Below are 23384 nucleotides of genomic sequence, written 5' to 3'. Positions count from 1 at the left end.
TTTTCTCCTTAATGTAAATATCCAAGTTTTATTAATTCAAGTAAATTAAACTTGAAATTTCTAGTATTTATTTTCAGAGCTCATAAACATAAGTGCTTCTAATGTGACATCTTTTGACTTGAAAAGATGAGTTGAATTAATGTTCCGCGAGTTCAATCAACTCATTAATTAAAGAGGCATGATCAGCATATAAGCAGACTTCCCAGCATGCATTGTTTGAGATTTAAAACCCTCTTGAGACCCTTCTATTTATAATTTGAAAAAAAAAAACATGTAATGGAAACTTGCTGTGTGTCTCTAATACACTTGATAAGTCATAGTTTCACCATAAAAACACTGCAAACCAAGAGGAAGGTTAGTGCTGAATTCAGCCCCAACTCTCTTAAACTTAAAATTTTAATTAATTCAATGGGTGATGAATGAATTAATAAGTTTGACATTTACTTGTTTTTTCAAAGTCAGTCAACTGTTTTTTTGTTTTTGTTTTTTTTACAGTTTTAAAGCTATTAAAGAGTGGAATTAGCTCCTGCCAATCTGAAAACCTGCAGACTTCAATATTTTCTTTAAGAAATGTAGATTTTAAGTAACCAGTCTTGTCAGTATCGACTTGACATATTGATAACTGTTCCATAACTTTGGATACATGTGTTATATTTAAGTATTTATTGTCTGCTCTGCTTTTCTTATATGTGTTATTGTTTGTGTGCGTGGAGATCAGAGGATTGTTCTGTGTTTAACTATTTCATTTCACCCGCCCAGGGACTGCAGATGGAAATTAACTAGTAAGCTAAATTTGGCACAAACCCTGTTTTCTCCCTTTGAGACTAATATATTTTCGTACACGGTCCATGATATAAATAAATCTAATACACTAAACTAAACTAGTATCTTTGCAGCGTCTCCAATTTCTTCACGGCACAGAGACATAGATTAATGCAAATACATCAGTAAAAACAGGTGACGACAACTTTTGTTTCCATCCATTTTAATTGAATTTATAGACTTTCAAACAAACTTGTACAAATTGCAAAACAGCTTTTGGTAACACCTCATTGTTTTCTTATTATCATCATTATTAGGAAATAAATTAAGTGAATAAAAAGTAAACAATGTGAATAGAGAACAAAGAACAGAGAGAATAAAACCACAAAGAGCAAAAGAAAAAGAAAGAAAAGAGGCAACTGTTTTCCACAAAGGGTCAACTGCATCTCATTTGCAGTGGACTGAAGTTAAACTGCCGACCAGGCTCATCGCTGGTCAGCCGAACAGTCGAACTCAAGTCTGAAGTAGTCTGAAACATCAACATCTGATTTGTAATAATTTGTACTGCACTACTGTATTCGTACACCAGGTGGCATCACTGTCACACAGCAAAACGGCCTGGTCCTGCCGCCCACTCCTGACTCCACCAGTTCTCCTTCTCTGTGCCACAACAGATTGGGTGATGTGCAAGAAAGGAGGATAGCTGGCATTTTACTTCAGAGCTTCCAAGAGCAAACTTTCTTCATCATGTTCGTTTGTTGTGTGCTTTATAAACACAGTGCTGAACAATTCAAATATTATGGAGCATTTTGTGAAGCTTGCTTTTTGTTTATTTTGATTATTTAACACTGTACTGGTTTAGTTAGATGAGTTAAGACACTTGCAAAATTGCAACCAGAGCTGTTAGATTTTTTTTTTTATATCCTTGCTTGCTTCTTCATACAAAGGACAATTTCATAACCACTTTTAAAACACCTTTTAACCGGTACGTCTGCAGGTAAAATACTGACTCGTATTAGTTAGATGCCTGTGTATCCAAAAATCTCAGCATCTTTCACTATAAATCAAAAGAATCATAAGGGGAAAATTATCTTGATGAGAACAAATAATAAATAGACCCTGGAAAATGTCAGTACCAGCTCTTGTGTGAGAAGCGGCATGTTTTTGTGTGGGTGTGTGGAGTCGAGGCACAGGGAGGCATAACGGAGCGGAGGAATCGATGCCCAGAGGGCGTTGTGTCCGGGTAGAGCATGTCCACTGCCAGCAGCTTCTGATTTATCCTCTATATACTTCATTCACGACGGTCTCTTCACATTCTTTGCTACTCTTGGGGAGGTGGTTAAATATATAAAATATACACAACAGCAACCGCATGTTCACCGCACATGCTGTAATTAATGTGTTTCAACTGTTAAACTTGTTTTTGTCTATGGATGTTTGCATTGCACAGAAACCACAGTCTCATTAAAATACATTGGAAGGATTCTCTCCGCTTTCTGAGAGGTCAAGGCAAAACAATATTTTTTGTTAAAACTGAAAAGGAATTCATCTATCTCAGTCACTTTGCCCTTCTACACAGAGAAGGCTTTTCCTTTCAAGACACAGAACCTCAGAAAAACTCAAACGGCATCGGAAGTAAAACCACAAAAAAAGATTACCTGTTAATAATATCAAAAATACCAACAAACAGGCAAAAAAAAAAAGAAGAAAGAAACAGATTGGTCACAGCAAATTTATGTACACATACACATTAAGAAAAGAGCTGTCAGTGGAGTTGGGGAGGGGGGGTGAGTGGGGAAGAAAGAGGAGAAAGATTTGGGCAATTAGATAAGCCCTGTATCTTCGCTATACAGGGGAGTTACAGGGGTTGCCGTGGCGGCAGACCAGGGACGGACAGGGTGAGAAGGAGAGGAGGGAGGGGGAGGAGAGCCAAGGCTGCACGTTCACCTCTTCTTGGGGGCTTGGGCAGTGCGGGGAGGGGTGACGGGCCGTCCAGAATTTACGCCACCGTACTGGTACTTGGCCTTCTTCTCTGAGGGCTTTAGGATCTATAAACACAGAGAGAGGAGATGAATCTGTGAGCATTTCTGAGATAATGTCTTAAAGGGTAACTTTGATATTTACACCTGAGTTGCAATGTAATCCATTCAGGCACATCTGCACATAGAGAAAGTTAAGGCCCACAAATGCGCCTGTGGGTTTTGAAGTATACCTACAGTACACTGTTTTAAATGGCCAATGGCCAATGGTAATTGTTGTCCCTTTAGTCAGTTAGACACAAAAACATGGAAAAATGGGTTCAGATTGAGAAATACTGAAATTACCCTGTAAGTGAAATATTAGAAGGCAAAATGACCATGTGTCCCCTTTACTGTACCTGGAAGGAGCACATGAGGGATTCGTCAACACTCATCATGCCGCCAGCATTGTCAAACTCCCCGCAGTAGTTTGGAGCAGAAAACAGTGTGACCAGTTGGCGTTTGGCAAAGAACTCATATCCATCCTCCACAACCTGTGAGAAGACACATGACATTATTCCACCGCCCACATCGATCAAAACCAAGAAAAAGATCTTCAGCTTCCTCCAGAAACCAACATTGCTATAAGTTTGAGTGTACAAAACCACCTACACCTGAATCAATATGAAACGCCTGGCGCAGAAATTACTGTGGCCAATTTACTGATAAGAAATCTAGTGCTAGTCATTCCGTCTCTTGATCAATTAACAGAAAAGCATTTCAATTCTTATCAGGTAAATATACCAGATGTCAGTGTCAGTACGTTCTCATTCTGTGTCACAGAATTTTATTTCAGCAAAAAAAGGTAATAATAACTGGGTGCTAAATTAAATTATAATAAATTATGCATGGGGAAAAAAGAGATGAAACAGGAGCAGGAAACTGGGGGCTCCACTGCTGCACAAGTTCTATTAATATGTGGTGTCTGTGTCTTTGCATCAGCCACAGTAATTACTTGTGCCAAAGACACACAAACTAATGGAGGTCAACTATCATGAAAGTGCATGGCCAACCAATTTCAAGTCTCTAAGAAAAATAGATAAATTTGCCTGCCATGTGCCTCTGTGCATTTACCCTCCACATTCAGGCTCTCTACCGTCATTCCCTTCGTAATTACCTGGTGGGCTCTGCAGATGAGGTCCAGGTCATGGCGGTTTAGAAACTTGCTGACCACATCTGCCCCGAAGGTGAAGGAGACCCCGCGGTCATTCTCTCCCCAACCTTGTACATCCTTATCTGGGTCTGACCACAACAGGTCACAAAGCAGGCCTGAGACATACACACAGAGGAGAGATGGAGATAAAGAAGACAGAACGACATGAAAAAGTTGAAGGGAGAGCATTGACAGGAAACAGGGAAGAGATGAAAGTGCTAAAGATCCAGCAGACTTTGCTGATGTAACAAAGAAGATCCACTGATGTAACATTTTTCATTCATTCAGGAAGAGAGAGGCTGTCAGTTAAAGATAAATCATAAATTACAAGGAGGAATCCAGAGGAAGTTAACATGCACACACACACAGACACACACAGTACCTGTATCAGGTACGTCTGTTGGCCTCATGATCCTGCGAATCTGCTCCATTGACTGCAAATCAGGCGATAGCCCTGAAATAGAAAATAAAGGAGGTTAAATTTGATTAGATTAGCTACAAATATATTTCAAACAAGACTATCAGAAAGTCCCGGTTTACATTTGGGACAAGGGGAGGGAATCCGTGCCAACAGCTCTCTTACCTCCATGGCAGCAGAAGATCTTCTCATCAATGATAGCAGCGATGGGGAGGCAGTTAAAGCAGTCAGTAAAGGTCTTCCACAACTTAATGTTGAACCTGCGCTTGCCTGGTGGAACACATAAACAAACATGATCAGACTATATTTATACCATGGTCAGGGTGAATACTCGAATAACTCCTGATGGACACCTACTAAGTCGGTAGCTCCAGTCTGTTTGTTCACAGCTACATAGTATCAGCCTGTATCTAAAATGAGTAACCATGGCAACAGGGATGCAGTCAAAGCCTCTGTTTACAATGTGTTGCAGCATGTTAACAAGCCACAGGATGGCAACTGGAACACGATAAGTACACTGTCCCTCTGAACTTGCTGATACGGCAGTGTTTCCACTGCAGGAACTTTCCCCAGGGACTAGGAATCTTTTGTGGAACTTGGTGCAGTGACAAGGGTCTAAATTAAGTTCCAGGGACATTATTTTAACCTCCAAAAAGTCCTGGATTGTGGGGTAGTGTTTTCCAAAAGTATAGGCACTTTGAGGGTGGGGCTTGCAGCACTGGGTATTACTGACTGTTCGAGCACTTGCAGCATTTTAAAAATCTGCAGTTGTTATGATATAATACTCTTCATAGGTCTTTGGAGCTCGGTGGAAGCGTAGACAACAACAGACTGAGGGAATCTTTTAGTTCTCTGAAAACTGGTCCTTTGGATTAAAAGTTCCTGGTACTTTGGGTGGAAACAGCTTTTGTTTCACATCATCTCACAACACATTTTGTATTCAACTCACTACTTCAGGCTGTGGCTGACAGTACATATCATTTGCTCGTGAAAATATTGATATTTTTGTATTTTTTTGGACAATGACATGGCTGGATAGCTAGCTAGTCTTATTGTTAAATGTGCTGTTAAATTAGATTTCCCATTTGCCACGCTGTAACCTCAGCTTTCTCCCATTAACAAGTTTATTTCCTGACCAGCATTTTCATTGCAGAAGAGTTCATTGCCTTATGGGATGGTAATGATCTCTCCACATATTAGTCAAACTCTCAGGTGTTACCAGGGAAACTGAGCTTTAGCTTGTGAAAAAGTTAAGATTTTGATCGAATTCGAGGACCATAATCCATAACCAAGAATTAATGGAGTCTGCAGACCTAACTGTCCCTTCACTTCCCTACTGTTCACTTCCCTACTATATGTTCCACGGCTGTTTGTGTATACATGTGTGCAGGAATGTGTGAGTTTATTTCTACTCACACTCATCGTAGAAGCCGTAGATGCGGTTGATAGAAGCACACTCATGGTTGCCCCTGAGCAGGAAAAAGTTCTCTGGGTATTTGATCTTGTAAGCCAACAGAAGGCAGATGGTTTCCAGGGACTGTTTCCCTCTGTCCACGTAGTCACCCAGGAAAAGGTAGTTTGCCTCTGGAGGGAAGCCACCATACTCAAACAGCCTCAGTAGATCTGTGTACTGCCCATGGATATCACCTAAAACAGCATGGTGAGAGGCAAAAGGGAAGATGTTAGTTTGACTATTTACTGTAAGTGTAGTCACAGTACAGGCTACTCAACCTAAAATTAATAAAGGAAGAGGGAGCTACTTAGAGAGGAAATCAGTGAGAAGAATAAGCCAGTACCAATTGCTGCTATGAGCTCTATCGGCTAATCATGTTTATGTTTTGTTATAGCAGCTGGTATAAAGTGTTATAGGTCAGTTTGGCTGCTTTGTAGTGTACTGGGATCTCCACTAGGCTGCAATATAACCTTGGCTATAAATTCTGTGTTTGTACGGTAGAAAGTAAAGAACCACAAAACGTTTTCTTGATTTCTTAGTCCGTCAACATGTTTTTACTTATTCAGTCAACAGAGCAGTACAAAGAACTCCCAAGAAGTAATGCAACATCTACATACATAAGATTGTGTTAATTAGTTAACACATATTTATTAGTAAGTAGAGTGTTGCACGCCTGCACAACCACATGCACACTCCTGGCCAGTGAACGAGTTGGGAGGCGGGACCACACTACACACACGCATGCAGTTGTTGCTCTCAATCGACACACAAACACAAGGGTGTTTAATTATAGGTGTGTAGTACTAGTTTGCCTACAGAGCTTTCCACCAGAAATGATTTTGTTAGCAACATTTTAGTAGACGACTAGATAAATCAGACCTGGATTATGCTTGCATGAATTGTGTGAAGGTTTTTAAATAGATGTTTTGATATAGTTTTGCAATTTTAAAAATGTGAGTGACACCAAATTCAACAAGTCTGGATAGCCTGATTTAAATTCATTCTGTGTTCACATGGAGGCACTGGCATGAGAGGAAAGAAAATTCTCCAGGAATTCAAGGCTACAAAGGGTGAGTAGCTGATATACAAATCATTTTGGAGTTGAAGTGCTTCTTTAGATTAGTTAGCATGCAACAATGACATCAGAGACTTGGCTCAAGCTTTTTGTGTCGTTGAACGTTTTTTGCAATCTGTGACAAGAAAGTATTAACCCTGATCTTCATCAGGATGCTTGCATAGTTTTACTGAATATCAGCTGATAATAAGTGGCAGCCAATCAAACTGGGCATCCCTAAGAAGAAGCACCAACTTAAGAGCTACTCTAATTTGCAAACACAGAGGTCATAAAAAAGATGCTAGAATATCATCAAACAAGTGGAGGACTTAACAAAAAAACAAGTTTTTCTATCTCCAAACCAGCCCACGTACATACACACCCACCAACTCCTATCTCACTGAATCCATTTTGATTTTCAGAACACAGCCAGACATGTAGGTCGGTGGGGATATATGACTGTGCCCATGCTTTACTGGGACTACTGCAGCAAGCCCAAGGATACACACACAAAATGAGCCATTACAACTGCCACCAGATCAATGCCGTGGCCCATGGGAAATGAACTACCGAGGGAGAGAATGCTGACAATCCAGGTTAATCACAAAAATAAAAGACACACATACATGTATCCACACAAACTAACTTTAATTTTAACAGCTCTCCCAGGATTCAGGGTCGACCTTGTCTCTCTGTGACAGAAGTCATGGAGCGATGTGCTGCAGACGGTCTTACCACAGCACAGGATCTCGGCAGGGGAGCCTCACTCCATCACCTAGCCAAGACCTGCTTCCTTTTATATCCTCTTGCACCAACTTAAGAGCTGCTCTAATTTGGGCTAAGTGCTCCAGACGCAGATGACTGCAGAGAGCCTCACCAGAAAGGCTAGGACAATAATAACAGGCTTCATTGTGACCAAAACGGAACGCAAAATTCATGAGCCACACTCTTTTTAAGGCAGTGCTTCATTACAATATGGCACCAAATACAAATTAAAATGAAATAATAGGCCTTGTTAAGCCCTGCAGCTGTCTGGCCTTGAGATAAAAATGACCAACAGAAATTGCTACTTTATATCATGAGCGTGGCTGGCTTGATTTTCTCTATTTCTGCCTGCCCGTCAGTGATCTAGGCACCAAAAACCAAACCACGACTGGCACCAAAACCTACATGGCTGCAGGCCTATAGTTATTTTTGCCTGTGTCTTAGGATGGCATGCAAAAACTCACTTTTTCCGTGCAAATGAATGATTAAGGGAACAGTTATGAATATTTTTTTAAGTTTAGCTTTGTCTTATATTACTCAGTACTCATAGTGTGCTGAGCCAGTTGTGTTTCACCATCAATCATATTCTTTGCCCTGGACACGCAGCTCCAGTTTGCCATCTAGAGTTTTGATACAAATGCTGGTAATGATAACAACTTCACAATCCTTTACATTAATAATACAGTATCAAAACTTCAATGAAACAAGTCTTTAAGTATTAATGCAGTACTACAGCAACGTAGTCCAGGTCTCAAGCTGTCGGTAGGAAATCACTAAAGCTTTTAACATTTCCAAACTATTACTGTGGTTGCTGTTTTCAACCCCTAGTTTGAGTTTACGAGTCCAGTGTGTAAGATTTCAGCAAATCAATTCAAGGGAAATCAATGACAGGAATGGAATATAATATTCAAGTATGCAGAGATGTGCGGTATTTAAATGAATTTTTATTTAAAATGCATATTTAATTACTTTTGAGTATTTTGTAATTTTTGTAATAGTAATGGACAGAAAAAAAGATATCATTTGTAACAAACTATTTTAAGAGCTTGTATTTGTGTATTTGAAATACTTAAAATACATTATTGAATGGTGCTGTTTTTCTGGTGAGGACAGGCTGAAACCACCCAGCATGAGCCCCTGAATTTGCAGCCTCCCACCTCCAAGATATTCTGCTGGCCACTACAAATCTATGATGTGGGAAATTAACAGGGCTATGGTCAGACAGCTAATTAAGCTACTTAAAATGTGATATCAATTTGTTTAGAAGGTATTTTTGTATTTTAAAATTACAAATTATTTGTATTTTAATTACATACATTTTCCTTATCACTATTTTATATTTTCTTTAAATACATTTGATGAACAAGTATGTTTTCATTACTGTATAATCACCTTAAAATAAGACTTGTTGTGGTTTTATCTACAGAGGGCACAGGTCCTCTTTAACTGAGGCCATCATGTTGAACCACTGTGTTTTTACAGTGGCCCCGAACAGACAAACCAAACACAGCCTTTGTGTTTTTTACGAGTTTTGCGGCCACCGTAGTTTCTCCTACATGCTTGGAAGGGAAGGGTGAGACCGACAGTGCTCTATAATGCACTTGCTAGAGCTGAGAGTTGTCCTGAAGACTGCTAAAAGCGACAAATATGACATAAAAGCATGTAAACAATGATTTTAAACAGAGTTTTTTTAAGTCTTGGCAGCCTAACAGCAATGCATACTGGACAACAAAGTAAATACAAAGGACTGAGTAAATACAGAGGACAAAACACAAACAATCATTGTTGGTTGAGCCTGCACCAAAAACAGAAATGGAATGAGGCATGAACAATTAGCCTTGCTCATTTATGCTGCAGTTTACACAGAAAAAGAAATTAAATGCAGGAACAAAGCCTCATGTGGATTAAAATGGTACTAGACACAGAGACATGGCAACATAGACTGTAATCTCTGCAGAGACAGTTGAGGGTCAGTGAACTTTGTAAAAGCAGGGCTAACTTCAGCTGAGCTCTGTAGTAAAACCCGGATTAACTGGATTATAAAATAATACTCTTTCACCACACCGTTTCTCAGTATTATCATTGTTTTCACTGCTTCGTCTTTATTTTTTATTTCTCTCTCTCAGAGCTGTGATGACGACTGTCTTGATTTCAGTTGTGAAAAGATGTTTGTTATGTTATTGTTATGTTTAAAATTATATCACTAAGAATGACTTAGCTGCCACCTTTGGACTGGATGTTTGACTGTCTCCAGAGACGTTTCACACTAACTATCCTGCATGACTGAAAGTGAATTTGTAAGCTTAACCAGACAAGACTGGCTGACTGGCTTTCTATGGGGCAGCCCCCCTGCCTGCTCTATCACAAGGAATTGTAGCATGACAGTGAATTATTTACTCAGCACTGCCTCTGCAGTGTCAAAACAATCTGAGAACAGCAGCACAGAGATTTAGGGTTTAAAAAGCAGAGCAAAAGGCTGAAAGTTGGAAAAAGGAGCATTGAACCTGAGGTCAGTGTTACAAATAAGCAAGACTTGTTTCAAAAGTCAACACAATATAAAGGCAATGATAATAACAGAACTCCGCAATAATAAAATGACACAGCAGTCTATCTTATGATTCCCAAGTATGCTGCCCACATGTGGTACATCAATGTCATAATGTCATATGTCATGCTGACATGCTCCTTTGCACTGGAAGAACAGAACAATAGACATATCAGTAATATGGTAATATTTTTTACAAAATTACTACAATTACTACCTTGTGGTTGTCTGCCTCCACCAGCTAGTCAAGTTGTTTATATCCATATCTGTCTAGATCAGGGGTTCTCAAGGTGCAGAAACAGAAACATTTTGTTTAGCCTCTGAATGTGACATGAGATGCATGCATTATATTTCAATCATTCTATTTCAATATTTTCAATACCCTAAATTCAATACACTGCTCTGTTAATGCATCAAACTGCAGCCCTTTAACAAGGGTCTGTCAAGTTAGGAATGACAACTTGTAGAGAGCTACTGGTTGCATGGCAACTAGTGGCACCTCACAAGTGTCGTGGGAATAACATTCAGTCATCAATCCTAGAGCTGTATTTCGACGGACAACTCAGCAGATTAATGTGGAGGTGAGACAGAAAAACCACCACAGGAAAAACACTGTATGGTGAAGAGGAGGAGGAGGAGGAGGAGGAGGAGGAGGAGGAGGAGGAGGAGGAGAAAATGAGGCTTCAGGAAAAAGGGATCAGCTGATCCATGAGCATGAATTCTGTAATCAAGAAATTCTTACTGTTAAACACCATTATAAGATCAATCGACAACATATTCAGAGGTTTTCTCCATCATATGCTACTTCCCAAAACTCTGAGAACCCCTGGTCTAAACTCATATATGTAGCTAAGTATTTGAAACAATTTAATTAAAGACATTAAGTGTTCCAGTGAGAAACATGCTGTCTTCACTTAGAGACTATTTTCACAGAGAAGTACAGAGGACTGATAGAGAGCTAAACATTATGATGTTACAGTGAAGTGTGACCTTTGGCATATAAAATGTCATCAAGTCATCATTTTACCCTATTAGATATTGGTTTTATCATAATTAGTGTATAAATTCTTGAGGTCTGTGCAAAAACATGTTTAGTGAGGTCACAGTAACCTTTGACCACTAAAATCTAATCAGTTCATCCCCGAGTCCAAGTGAACATTTGTGCTAAAACTTAAAAACTTAAATTCACACACCACGATCCTAAGATATTCCATTCACGAGAATGGGAAAGTACAGACAGCCTGAATACATAAGGCCTGCGACCACAGCTGTCACAGGAATAAAAATGTTAAAACCAAAGAATCTCTATGCATGCACAAAGTAAAGGCCATTGTATTATTAGCCTAGCATCAGAGCAGTGGTACTTAAGTAATAAAGCTGTTATCAAGTGCACTGTTGCATGACCTTGTGGCTAGATAATCAACTGGTTCAAAAGCACCCACATAAAAACACAACACCAGTGTGAGCAACGCTGAGTAATGGTGCACATTTCAAAATGAAAACAACAAATAAAGACTCAGCAAGCAGGCTGACTGTCCACAGCTGTAATATAATCTGTCTTTGCTGCTCTAGATCGCATGACACACGAAATCATTTTCAGATAAAAAACGGATCTACTTTACACAAAAAAGAAAATAGGCAGATGTTCAAAAACACTGTATATTATATGAAAAATAATATATGCCGTATTTAATTTGAAGTGTCAGGCCTATCTGAAACTTAAAACCAGCATGATTTATCACAAGATGTGAGAATATCACCTTGATTTATAGCAAGATGTGAGACTATCACCTTAAGGATGCATATAACACCTTATGATGCACACGTCAAACTTACTGGAAAAAACACAAAACAAAACACAATAACAGAAATAAGTGTGCACCTACCTGATATAGTAATGTGGAATGTAAACACCAAACGCAAATTACTTCAGGGTGAGAAATTTAATACAGACTGCCTGTGATATTTTGCTAAAATCTGGCTAAATTAGTTACTTTTACTGATTATTAGGTCTGTCCCCAACCAACATTTTTTTTTCAACAGATTTGGATGCTTAATATGAATGTTCAACGATTTGTTTCTTTTTTTTTACGTGCCACACTAAATTTTAAATATCAGTCAACGTAAGTTTGTTTCTTCATCTGTAATGTGAAAACATCAATGTTCACACAGAGATAGGAAAAGTATGCATCCTCCTGTAGTTCAGTTATAAAATCAGCACACCGCAGAGCATCTGTCCCCAGGCTGCAGCAGCGCTGTTAGCCACTGTCTGCCGTCACCTGCCCTTCATGCTCTGCACTCCTATATGCTGTGAATTAAGGATTTATGTAGACTAAACCAGATTTGTTAATTGTTGGAACAGTGGACAGACAAACCAAGATGTTTTTTGTGGGATTTATTTTGTTTGTGCGAGAGCATTAAAACAGCTGTTTTTGGGTAAACAAAATGCAACTAAAAAACAAGAGCTGAAACTTACATCCATCTCCTCAGTTAAAACTAGCACATGCTGTCACAAGAACTTTTTTTTAATGAGTACGCCAGCTGATATAAATATATATTAAAGATTCCACTTCTGTATAATTACTCATTGAAGTGCTGTGCGTTTTATCCTGTTACTGTAATGCACACTGACTGACAAAGGAAAAAAAAAAGCCTGCTCAACTGGAAGAATCTCAGTTGACTGAAGGGCCTCCGACTGACGATCCAATCTTTGACTTTTAGGGGGCAGCCCTATTGATTATACCATCGACTTTAAAATAAGAGACTTCCAAAATGTTTTCATCTTATTCTCTTTAGTCTGGGACCTGTTTCGGTCACTACTTCTAAAATTAATTAAAGGCATTCTACTGGACACAGCACAAACACTGAAAACATATGATCAGTGCTACCACAGAATGCAAATACACACAGAATAGGCCTGATTATAGCATGCATGTTTGTGGTCCTTCTGCAGCTAATTCAACATACAAATCAGTTACATAACACACAACCCTTAGTAATTTTGCAGAGGATTGTGATTGCAGGGTGCTGTTAATCATTATCATCTGTCTAGATTATTTTTGTAACAAAATTACTATCTAACACATCCTCGCAAGGGGGTTTTGAGTATTATAATTTTTGAGTATTATATCAACAACACTGTATTTTAAAACCGTTTTTAAATTATTCACTTTAAATAAGTGATAAAGCCAAACAGTGTCAAAGCTGCAGAATTGTGCAAAATTATACCCATGGTATTAAGGTTAACATGTCTGTGAGAGGGAAAACACAGAACCTGATCCATGTGGCCTTAGTAAATAATTAAAGGCATTCACTGTTTGGTCTTTATAGTCAATACTGCTGCACTGAAAAGCTGCCATTACTGCCACAGTAGGTTAAAGTAATCAGTCTAGGGATAGAAGTTCAGCAACAACACAAAGGAAGTAAGGAGGGACAAAGAAAACTCACACAGTGACAAATAACACCTCCCCAAACTCATGCATATTTTAGAGTACAGTCAAGTCGTCATGGATGACGGCATATAATGCCTTTAGAATGTCAGTTATTCTGATCAATAATATGATCAGCAATATACTGCTGTGGACAGAGTCCACAGCAAAACCTATTTTAGCCACTTAAAAAAATATCCACCCATAAGATCAATATTACTTTAAGTGTACGGTATATTTAGAATAATTTCACCACATTACCTTTCCATTGGTTAGCTTTTTCCGATGGTAAACCACACTTATATAAACTAAATATGACTCTGTCCAAAGCAGTTGGACTCCTTAAGGAAAAACAGTACTTTTACCTCACTCACTGCAAATAATCTGAACTCTCTAAACATCAGATTTTAAGTGGAATGATATCAGTTGGACTTAATCAAATTACTGCATCCCATTATCACTTTTATTACTGTAAATACAAATGCTGCCATCTAAGGCTGATACACTATTAGGTCTACAAAACAATCTCAAAGTAAAAGTGCCTGGGAGGTAACTGGTATAAGGACAGCCACAAATGAACTTTGTGTAGGCTTGAGCCTATATACGAGCTTGTGTACTGTATTTTCAAGGTCTGGCACATGTATTAGACAGCTCAGAGTTATTTGCAGTTGCAGCGCTACACTGCAGAGAAGAGATAAAGCATGTGGGAGTGTGCAGAGACGTGCAGAACTAGAGATACTGATAGTGGTAACATTTCAACTGTTGGGAGGGAGTTCTCTTGCGTATGTGCACTCCTGCGCTCTACTTCGGTCTGTCCATTTTATTTGTGCACGACAGTGATACACAGTCTGTGTATATGAAAGCAATTTCCCAATACGTATCAATCTATAACATCCATGTAGTCATGTTGAGAGAGTGATAGTGATTTAATATATGACCCAGGCTGGGGCAGTCATATCTGGTCTGGTTACATAAGTAAACTTTGCTACAACACTGAGCTTATGTTTAATAAATTTAAAAGCTAAATAAGAAGAGGTTACTCAGTAGAGTGCAAACCTCTGCCAGGCAACAGATGGTCAAGGACCTATTGCAATGCCTTCACAACTGCCAAATGGAACCAGTGGAGATTTGAAATTCTGAAGTTAAGAATACATTTTTTCTATAGTATAGTATAGTGTATGCAATGTTTTTTAATAGTATTTTTGTATAGTATAAGGACAATAACGACATGATAAATGGGATGATAAGTCCAAACTACTTTGTTACAAATTGTTATTTAGGGTTGATTTACAACAATAATATATATATATATATATATATATATAGGAATTTACATTTGTAGAGAACCTCACAAAAGGTTAAATTCTTAGTAATTTACTTGATGTTGGCTGGAGCCTGCATGTCCCAGGAGAAGTTGTGGCTATTCTGTTAACATTTTTGGCATAGAGCTGATTAAATCACCCCTAGTTACTGACTTCAATTTAAAAGTAACGTGCTTATGTTTTTCTGGTTTCATAATAAACCAGATTTCATGAAAAATAGTTCAGAAATAAAGGAGCTGTAGTCAATTTTGTACTGAAATCTGCATCTCTCATTTGTTTACCGGCGGGCCTTTAATGCTCCAATATGGCAATCACACAGACACATAGCAGAGATAGCATGTCCCTTTTTCAGAAGTTGAAAAAAGTTTGCACCCACCCCACCCCAAAATTTTTATCAATCATTAACACAAATTAGCGATGGAACTGATTAAAATAAATTCAAAGGTTGGATTTTAGTCTATTAGAGGTTAGCAGGATAGAGTCAGCAAACTCTTGTTTGTTTATTTCCCCTACATGGATCATATTCATTGAGCTTTGTTTCACTGTATATTTCTTCTGGTCTTCCACACCCTCCCTGCGACGGTCACACACATGCACACAACTCCTGCACGAGCTCTGCCAGGCATAAGTCAGATAATAACTATGAGGTGGTGAGAAAATGTCCAACACTGACCACAGATCTTCAGAGGTGCTTCGAGCTCCAGCAGGATGGGCTGGCTGAGGAAGATCTCCCTGGATTTGATGCAGAGGCCCCGCACCTCTGCCTCTGTCATCTGGACTATCTTCCCCGGGCGACATCCCCGTACTGGAGAGGAGAGAAAAGACAACGTCAGTGCTATCAACTACTGTTATCATCATTGTCAGTGGTAACTCAGCAGCAACGGAAACCCCCCGGCACCATAAAGCTTGTCAGCATGAGACCATGATTCAATAATTTTCTTACCTAAGGGGAAAAATAAACATACAGCAGAATCACAAGGCAATCTTAAAATCTGATGAGTTGTGGGCGTAATGGTTCTGTAGCTTATAGCTGCTTAGTCTCAGCCATACTTAAGAAACCCACTGCTTAGACTATGAGAGCAGCTTGCATCTTCAGCACTGGTGTGGGTTTATTGGCTGTGTAGTTGCACTGTTAGCTTAAGCCTACTTTCTGGCATCCTGCCACAGCTCTGGGTGCAGATTTATCTTACAACAATGAAAAGAAGAGTGAGAATTGCAAATGCTGGTGACAGTCAGCAGTCAAAATAGTTAGAGATAAAAAAAAAAAAAAAATTGCGTCCTTCCAAAAGGACTTTGTGGGTTATCTGAAGTTAAGGTTCACGTAGTTTCCAAAGGCTGCATTTACATATATAATTTAGGCCTCTAAAAGTAATTAAAATGATCAAAATGGAAGTAGGTGCAAAATTTTAAGGAACATAAAATGTATAGAGCTGAAACAATTAGTCAATTATTAAATTAATTGCCAATTGTTTGGATAATTGATTAATGGGTTTGAGTATTTAAAAAAAAAAAAAAAGGCAAAATTCTGATTCTGGGTATGACAGCAAACTGAATAGCTTCACCTTGTGGGCAAAACAAGACATTTGAGGATATTGTGGGCTTTTGGAAACACTGATCAACATTTTTTTTTTTTTTTTTTGCCAGTTTCTGCCATTTTATAGACTACACAAGTAATACAGAAAATAATGATAAATACTAATCAACAGTTGGTTGCAGCCCTCAATGTGTGAAAATTACATCAAGTCACTGAACCAGTAACGTTTCACTTGTATTTTTGATGATTATAAATAACCAGACATACTGCTGCCAATAAAACTAAAAACAAAAAAAATTAAAAAGAACCGCATTAGACCCATATAATGTCCAAGGTTATCATATCAGACAACAAATACACAGATACCGATATAGAATGATATAGTTGTGACAGGCTGATACTGGCCTATCTGCCAACCAATATATCTGTCTGCTATTATCAGTATATCACTATATAGTTTTTTTTCTGAAAACAATACAGTATCACAAAACATATTATTGTGATATTCAAGTGTTTTTTTCTTATAAACCTATAAGATAAATAGTGGTGATATAACTGTGACTACTAGTGTTTGCCACTATATTAATAAATGCACAGTAAATGGTAATTGGACAGCTCTTACATAGCGATTTCCATTAATTTAAGTCACAGTTTGACGTCATAAAAAGCAAATGAAAGCACTGTGTGAAGATGAAACATTGACGATGGAAACAAAAGTGATGAACAAATCCATGACTGAGGAATTATGTAATAACCATTTTGGCTTTGCCTTTAAGCTAGACGCCCACTCAAGATTCCAATAAAGCATTGCTGAGCCTAGTGAAACAAGTGCATGTTAGTCAGAGGGGAAGTTCACTTAAATGCTTTTTCAATTTACCTTTTCGTCTCCATTAAGGATGACAAATTACAGGAAGGCCAAAGCAGCTCAAAATGGATCAAATTAACTATACCTGAAGCTTCATGTATGCTATTTTATGCATACATAAACACACACGTGTGGATATGCATGCTACTAACACACTGTACTCAGACGCCCTCACTGTCAGTGTTATGTCTCATTACTCATGTAATCCAACTAAATCTGAGAGAAGTGAGCAAACCAGAGGAATAGGGATCCTCACAGATGGTAAATCTGTGTGCCAGAAACTATTCCAGGGCTGCACCAGCCTTAATGAAGTGTTGCTTTACACCATCAATTTTCTTTATCATCCATCTACTGTATCTGCACTGCTTCATGCCCATGGTGTGAAGCATGAAATTGCAGAAGTAGGGCTCTTCACTCAACGGCCAGGCCTCATCAGAGCTGAGCGAGTTAAGCTCGGATGCTTAGCCTGCTCGCTCTGCTTTAACACTGAACCTTTCACTGTTCGCACTTCTGCGGGCTGGCACTTTTAACAGAGATTACGTTCTTAAGAACATTGAGGGGCAAAGGTTAAAATGAAGCAATGACAAGGATTTGCAACCATTAGAGACCAATCACTGTGTGTGTGTCTGTGTGTGATTGTGTGACTGTGTGTCTGAAGAAAGAGACGCAGTGTTCCATAAGTTTTAATTCCAGTGAATAAGCACTCTCACTGACACTCACACACACGGCCGAATTTTCTCAGACAGCAGAACATACAATAAGCTATTACATAATGCTGGGATCCAAAATAAAGCCTGAAGTCCTTTCATAATATCTGGTTTAAAAACTTTGCACCAGAGAATTTCTAGTCTCTTGATATGATATGCTGAAAGAGTAGTTACATCTACAACTATCAGGGAAGCATAATAAATACTGGGATTGATAATAGGAAATGAGTATTGTTCTGATAATGAAATTACTGCCTATGAATTTTGGTGACAATAATAATGTACTTATGGCTGCCTCTGGGTCAGAGTCTCCTTAAATCAAATGAAACAAGCCTGTTTATATTTTCCCAGGGAAAGTTACAGTGAGTAGTACATTAGCCAGTTAAAAAAGGAGGACATTTTTATTCAGACAATTTTGTAATATTTTGTGGTTATTATGGTGGAACTACTACTGCTTTTTTTCCACAGGGCCACCCAAAATCGACAAAATCTGGAAGTTCCTTGTAGTAGCTTTAAATCATCCAACTTTGCTCAATAATCTTGACCTTTCTTACCCTCAAGAGTGCATAAACATTTATGTGAACTTCTTCCTAAAATACAAAAATGTTAAATTATCTTTTATCTTCAGCCTTGAGAACCAGGTGATTATCAATAATCATTCAGCTAAAAAAAATAATATCACGCATCCCTGACAAATATATACCATCAATAAAGTACAGACAGAATTTTGGAGGCACTCATGCCCTGCCTTTATCAAAACAGGGACACAAACCGAGAGTTGGGTGCTGGGAAAATAAACACTTAGCTTTAAGAAAGGTACACACCAGTTTGAAAGACTGGCTTTTGCTTCTGTGATGTTGTAAGGTGTATTTTCTTAGCTAGTTTTTAAGGTCTTGTGCACAGGTACAAGACCTGCATTGAAGACCTGGAATGATCCAGAATACATTAATCAACAAAAATCACCCTGTCATAGACACCAACAAGCATACAGTTCTACAGTACTGCATTTCACTAGTAGAAATTTCTTATCTACAGATAATCAAAAAAGGTGGCATTTTATAATGGCAACTTATCATGTTCATAAATTAGTTGCCCGTTTGATTCTAACCCTTGAGTAAGTTCACACCTCTGACTACAAAGCTGAACAATTATGTAAGAGGCCTATGAAGTGATAAAATCCAAAACAATTAGTCACATGTAGTCACTGGGTTCATGGGCGCCAAAACAGAGATAATACACATTCGCCATTTTACACAAACAAAATCAAATCAAAGCTGACCACCTGTGAAAGATGCCACTGCCAAGTCTAACTTTTCTTCAAAAATATGAGCAACACAATCAACAAGTCACTGAAGTTCCAGCTGAGCACCAAGGACAACCCGGTGTTTGAAGGACTGATGAAAGACTTATTATTCATTTTTTCTGTTTATCTTCAAATAATTTTTCCATATGATAGCAAAGTTAACATAAAAATTAAACTGTGAGAAACATAAGGCCGTTGCAGCAAGATTGTCCGGCTATGCCTATAAATAACAAATCTTCACATTTTAGTGCTGGCATAGTGTCTCATCCCTCCAACAGTCACAGATACTGGTGGAAAGTGTGCCAAGGACAGCTGAATTTGCCTTAGTGGTCTGGTCTGACTCAAAGGATCTCTCGCAGGGGAACAGAAAACTCCCGCCTTCTCTTGAGCAGGTGGATGGCCAACACAAAAGGATTTTAACACATCCCTCTTTCTGCCAAACACAAAACCTGCTCCTCACGCACCAACAATTTCCGTCATTTAACAAGTATCAAAGCAATAATGTGACAGTGAACACAGCAAGATGAAATACTTTAAACTGAAGATATGAACATTTTTATGGACAGGTCAGAGAAACATGCAGTATTTCTTCCATCTGTCCTACATCCGCAATGTTTTCAATTTGCGTTTGGGTCTTCACCTGTACCAACACTAACAGTACAAACATTTAAAGTGTGCATGATAATCTCAGCATATCATCGGTACCGGCTAATAAGGGCTTTAAAATGAAACATTGATATTGGCCTGAAATTAACATTTCTGCCATTATGACTAAAAAGACGGTTATGCACATGTGATTCAAGTATGTCTGCGGTGTGGAGGCTTTTCGAAGTGTCTGAAACAGATTTTAAAGTTGCTATTTACAATGATCTCTCTGTGCCGGTCATGCAAGGAGCCAAATCTCATTCCTTCAACACTACAAATTGATTACATATGTAATATAACACAACATAATAAGCAACATAATAATATGTACAAGAGACAGTACACCCCAAAATAAAATATACTAATCTCCCCTCTGACCTTGAGTGGTATTTTAGCCTATCCAGTTAGGTGGAAAATATATATGTGCATATACTGGTATTGGCATCCACGATCAGCCAGAGTTAGTTGGAAAACATAGTCAAATCTGGTATTGGCAAAAATCCAATATTGATGCACCCATAAGGCTGCAACAATTAATCAAAAAAACAATATGGCCAAGAACAATATCCATATCCAAGTCGCAGAAGCTGCAATTTTTTGACAAATGTGTGAACAACAGCATTAAAATTAAGTGCTGTGGTACTGCAGAAATGCACTGGCCTACAAATCTTGTTCTACAGTTAGAAAATAAATGTTTCTTCAATAGAAGCCCAACTAATGCTGTATCTTCATGATTTTAAGAGCATTTTACAGCAAAAATGAAAACTGTGATGCAAAAATGATCATATTGCAATATCTGTCAAAATAATGGCAATAGCCTATGATATTTTTAGGCTGTACTGCACAGCCACATCTGGCCTACAAATCTTGTTATACCGATGGAAGAAAACATGTTTGTTTGGTATAGACTAGAGGAGTCACAATATACCGGTATTGAAGAGAACCATGATATTGAGAACATGAAATACTGATATAGTCTAATACACATGTGATAATATTGTCTATTGCTCTTAAATCACTTTTATGTTTTTGCTTTGTCTCTGTCCCCCAACGATGCCGCACACATACCTTTGTATTATCCATCACGTGGCCTAATTGCACTTTCTGTACATTTTTGTACAGTTATGGTTACAGACTCCCTCTCCATCTTGCTGCACTTGAATTTTGAATGTAATTCATTTTTTTCAAATTTTCTATACACTGCAATAATATCGTGATATCTTTTGGCCGTGATAATCAAGCAGTGAAAATCCTAGTACAAACCCCAACAAATGTCACAACATCTTATCAAAACAGTTTTTTCAGTGAACTGTAATCACAATATCTGTCAAAATAATTGCAATATGACTTTTTTTTTTTACCATTTCGTGCAGCTCTACAGGCATTTAAAGGGAATGTGTGTGCATCATGGTTCCAATGTGCATAAGTGCACTGAATCACAGCAATCTGCCCACTAAAATACACCTACAAACCAAGAGAGGAGAGAGCTGCAAAAGTTAAAATCACTTCAGTAAAATGTAACCTGACAAGTCAAATTTGTCTAGGACGTAGTGATATGGACATCTAATATCAGATCAATATATTAGGCCTGTTTATTTAGCTTATCCATTTGTAAAACTATGCCCCTTCCTAATAATGTAATATTAACCAGATCATCAATAGAAATTGATCAGAAAGCTATGTAACAACGACAACTTGCAGCAGCAGCAGCAGCAGATATGGAGCAAAACTTAACCATGTCAAGGGCAGGGGCGCTGAAAATCGGTGGTCATACCTTAGGTTTACAAATGTGAACTTCACCTACGTGACAGTTATAACCATTAGAGCCATGACAGATGATTCTGGCTGTCATTTTCATGTTACAACGCACAGACCAAACGTCCCAGCCCCTCCTGCTCGACACAGACGAGCCGTACATCATATAGAGAATAAATGAGCCCGAATACAGCGAAAACCAGCAGCCACAAAGTTTAATTACATGCTAAAGAAGAGACCGAGACACAATAAAGACGAGTTGACAAGAGCCACGTAGCTATTACTGAGAAAACTGAGAGATGTAGGCGTTCACCGCTCACAGTGTTTATAAACACGGCAGGCTAACTCTAACGTTAGCCTGAGCTAGCCACCGGGGATACACCGTTACGAGAGGCTGCCGTTAGCCCAACAGGCTAACACATTAATGCGTTTTCTAAGGCAGCCGCGGTAGCTACAGAATAAAGGTCACAGTTAACATTTAATCATCCAACTCTGAGTTACATTAGAGAGCTTATTTAAATTATTCACCTTCCAGAAGCCGAGAGATGAGGCTGTCCACGTTCAACTCGCCCTCCGCCATCTTCAAACTGATGAGGTACAGTGAGTACTGGTCGGTTCCGTTCCTCCTACTGACACCAGGAGGCGCTGTTGTCAACAAAACATCAACCGGAGATTATATGAACTACAGTCCCTTCAAATACCTTTATATTTATTATTTTTACCATTGTGAACCTTCAGTTACTTTTCGGACTTAAATGAAAGGTTATATGTTGTGTAAAACTAATCATAATGCTAATTTTGAGTGTAAAAATCTCATAGACTTCACTGTAAACTTAAGCATGGTAAATTTCACATAACAATATTGCCCTCAGCTTCACCGGATTTCTATGTAAAGCTAATTGGTACTTTCTATGAGGGTCATGTCTATAACTGTAATTATAACCACACTGAAAAGATATTATAATGCATTTGTAAGGCTTAATAAATATTTTGAAATTGTGATATAAGTTGTCATGCACAAGTCTAAAGTATTATGTCTTATAGACATTATTACAGACATAATACGCTATAGCATGACTTAGTGGGCTTTAAGTAAAGTGACTGTAAAGCACTTTAAAAGATTAGCAATTCTATGAAGATTATAAGACATATTCCATCTCAGAAATGTAGAATTTATGACCTGTTATGATACATTTTTAAAAAGTTTTATAAAGCCATGCAAGTGCATTGTCTTAAGAATGTGCTTGTAATGCATGATAGACTTGACATTTCATAGAGAGTGTTACTGCTAATTTCAACTATTTTGTACCATTCTGTACTAATACATCATATTTTACAAAGTGATTGTGTTTTGTTTTGTAAAATCAAAAAAAGTAAAACATCTTTCCTCTGAAATTCAGTGCAGAAATATAGCAGGAAATACTCAAGTAAAGGACCTAAATAAATACCTGAAATTTGTGCCTCAGTACTTGAGTAAATGTACTTTCCACCTCTGTATGCTTGTGACATAATTAACAGAAGCAGTCGGTGGCTTTCATCACTGCAAGCAGGTCATAAAGTAACCCCTTTTATGTTTTATGAGGAGTCTATCTCATCAGTGGTAGCTAATGTTTAAGGTAATACATGTGAGCTGATGTGCGCTGTGCAAGCAGAATTA

General features: G+C 38.3%; 1 protein-coding gene across 1 annotated transcript; it reads right to left on the bottom strand.

The window, feature by feature from the left end:
• Positions 1–968: 968 nt before the first annotated feature.
• LOC146310905 (serine/threonine-protein phosphatase PP1-beta catalytic subunit) lies at positions 969–22382 on the bottom strand. The gene is made up of 8 exons (XM_084741797.1): positions 22256–22382; positions 15592–15723; positions 5768–5998; positions 4517–4621; positions 4316–4387; positions 3898–4049; positions 3140–3274; positions 969–2810 (listed from the first exon to the last, which is right to left on the bottom strand). Exons 1-8 carry the CDS (start codon positions 22305–22307, stop codon positions 2706–2708), a joined length of 984 nt encoding a protein of 327 aa, XP_084597923.1. The 5' UTR covers positions 22308–22382; the 3' UTR covers positions 969–2705.
• Positions 22383–23384: the final 1002 nt, after the last annotated feature.

This window comes from Lutjanus erythropterus, chromosome 18 (assembly GCF_056507025.1).
Source record: "Lutjanus erythropterus isolate fLutEry1 chromosome 18, fLutEry1.hap2, whole genome shotgun sequence".
NCBI classification, from domain to species: domain Eukaryota; kingdom Metazoa; phylum Chordata; class Actinopteri; order Lutjaniformes; family Lutjanidae; genus Lutjanus; species Lutjanus erythropterus.
This window is presented reverse-complemented; position numbering and strand designations above follow the sequence as displayed.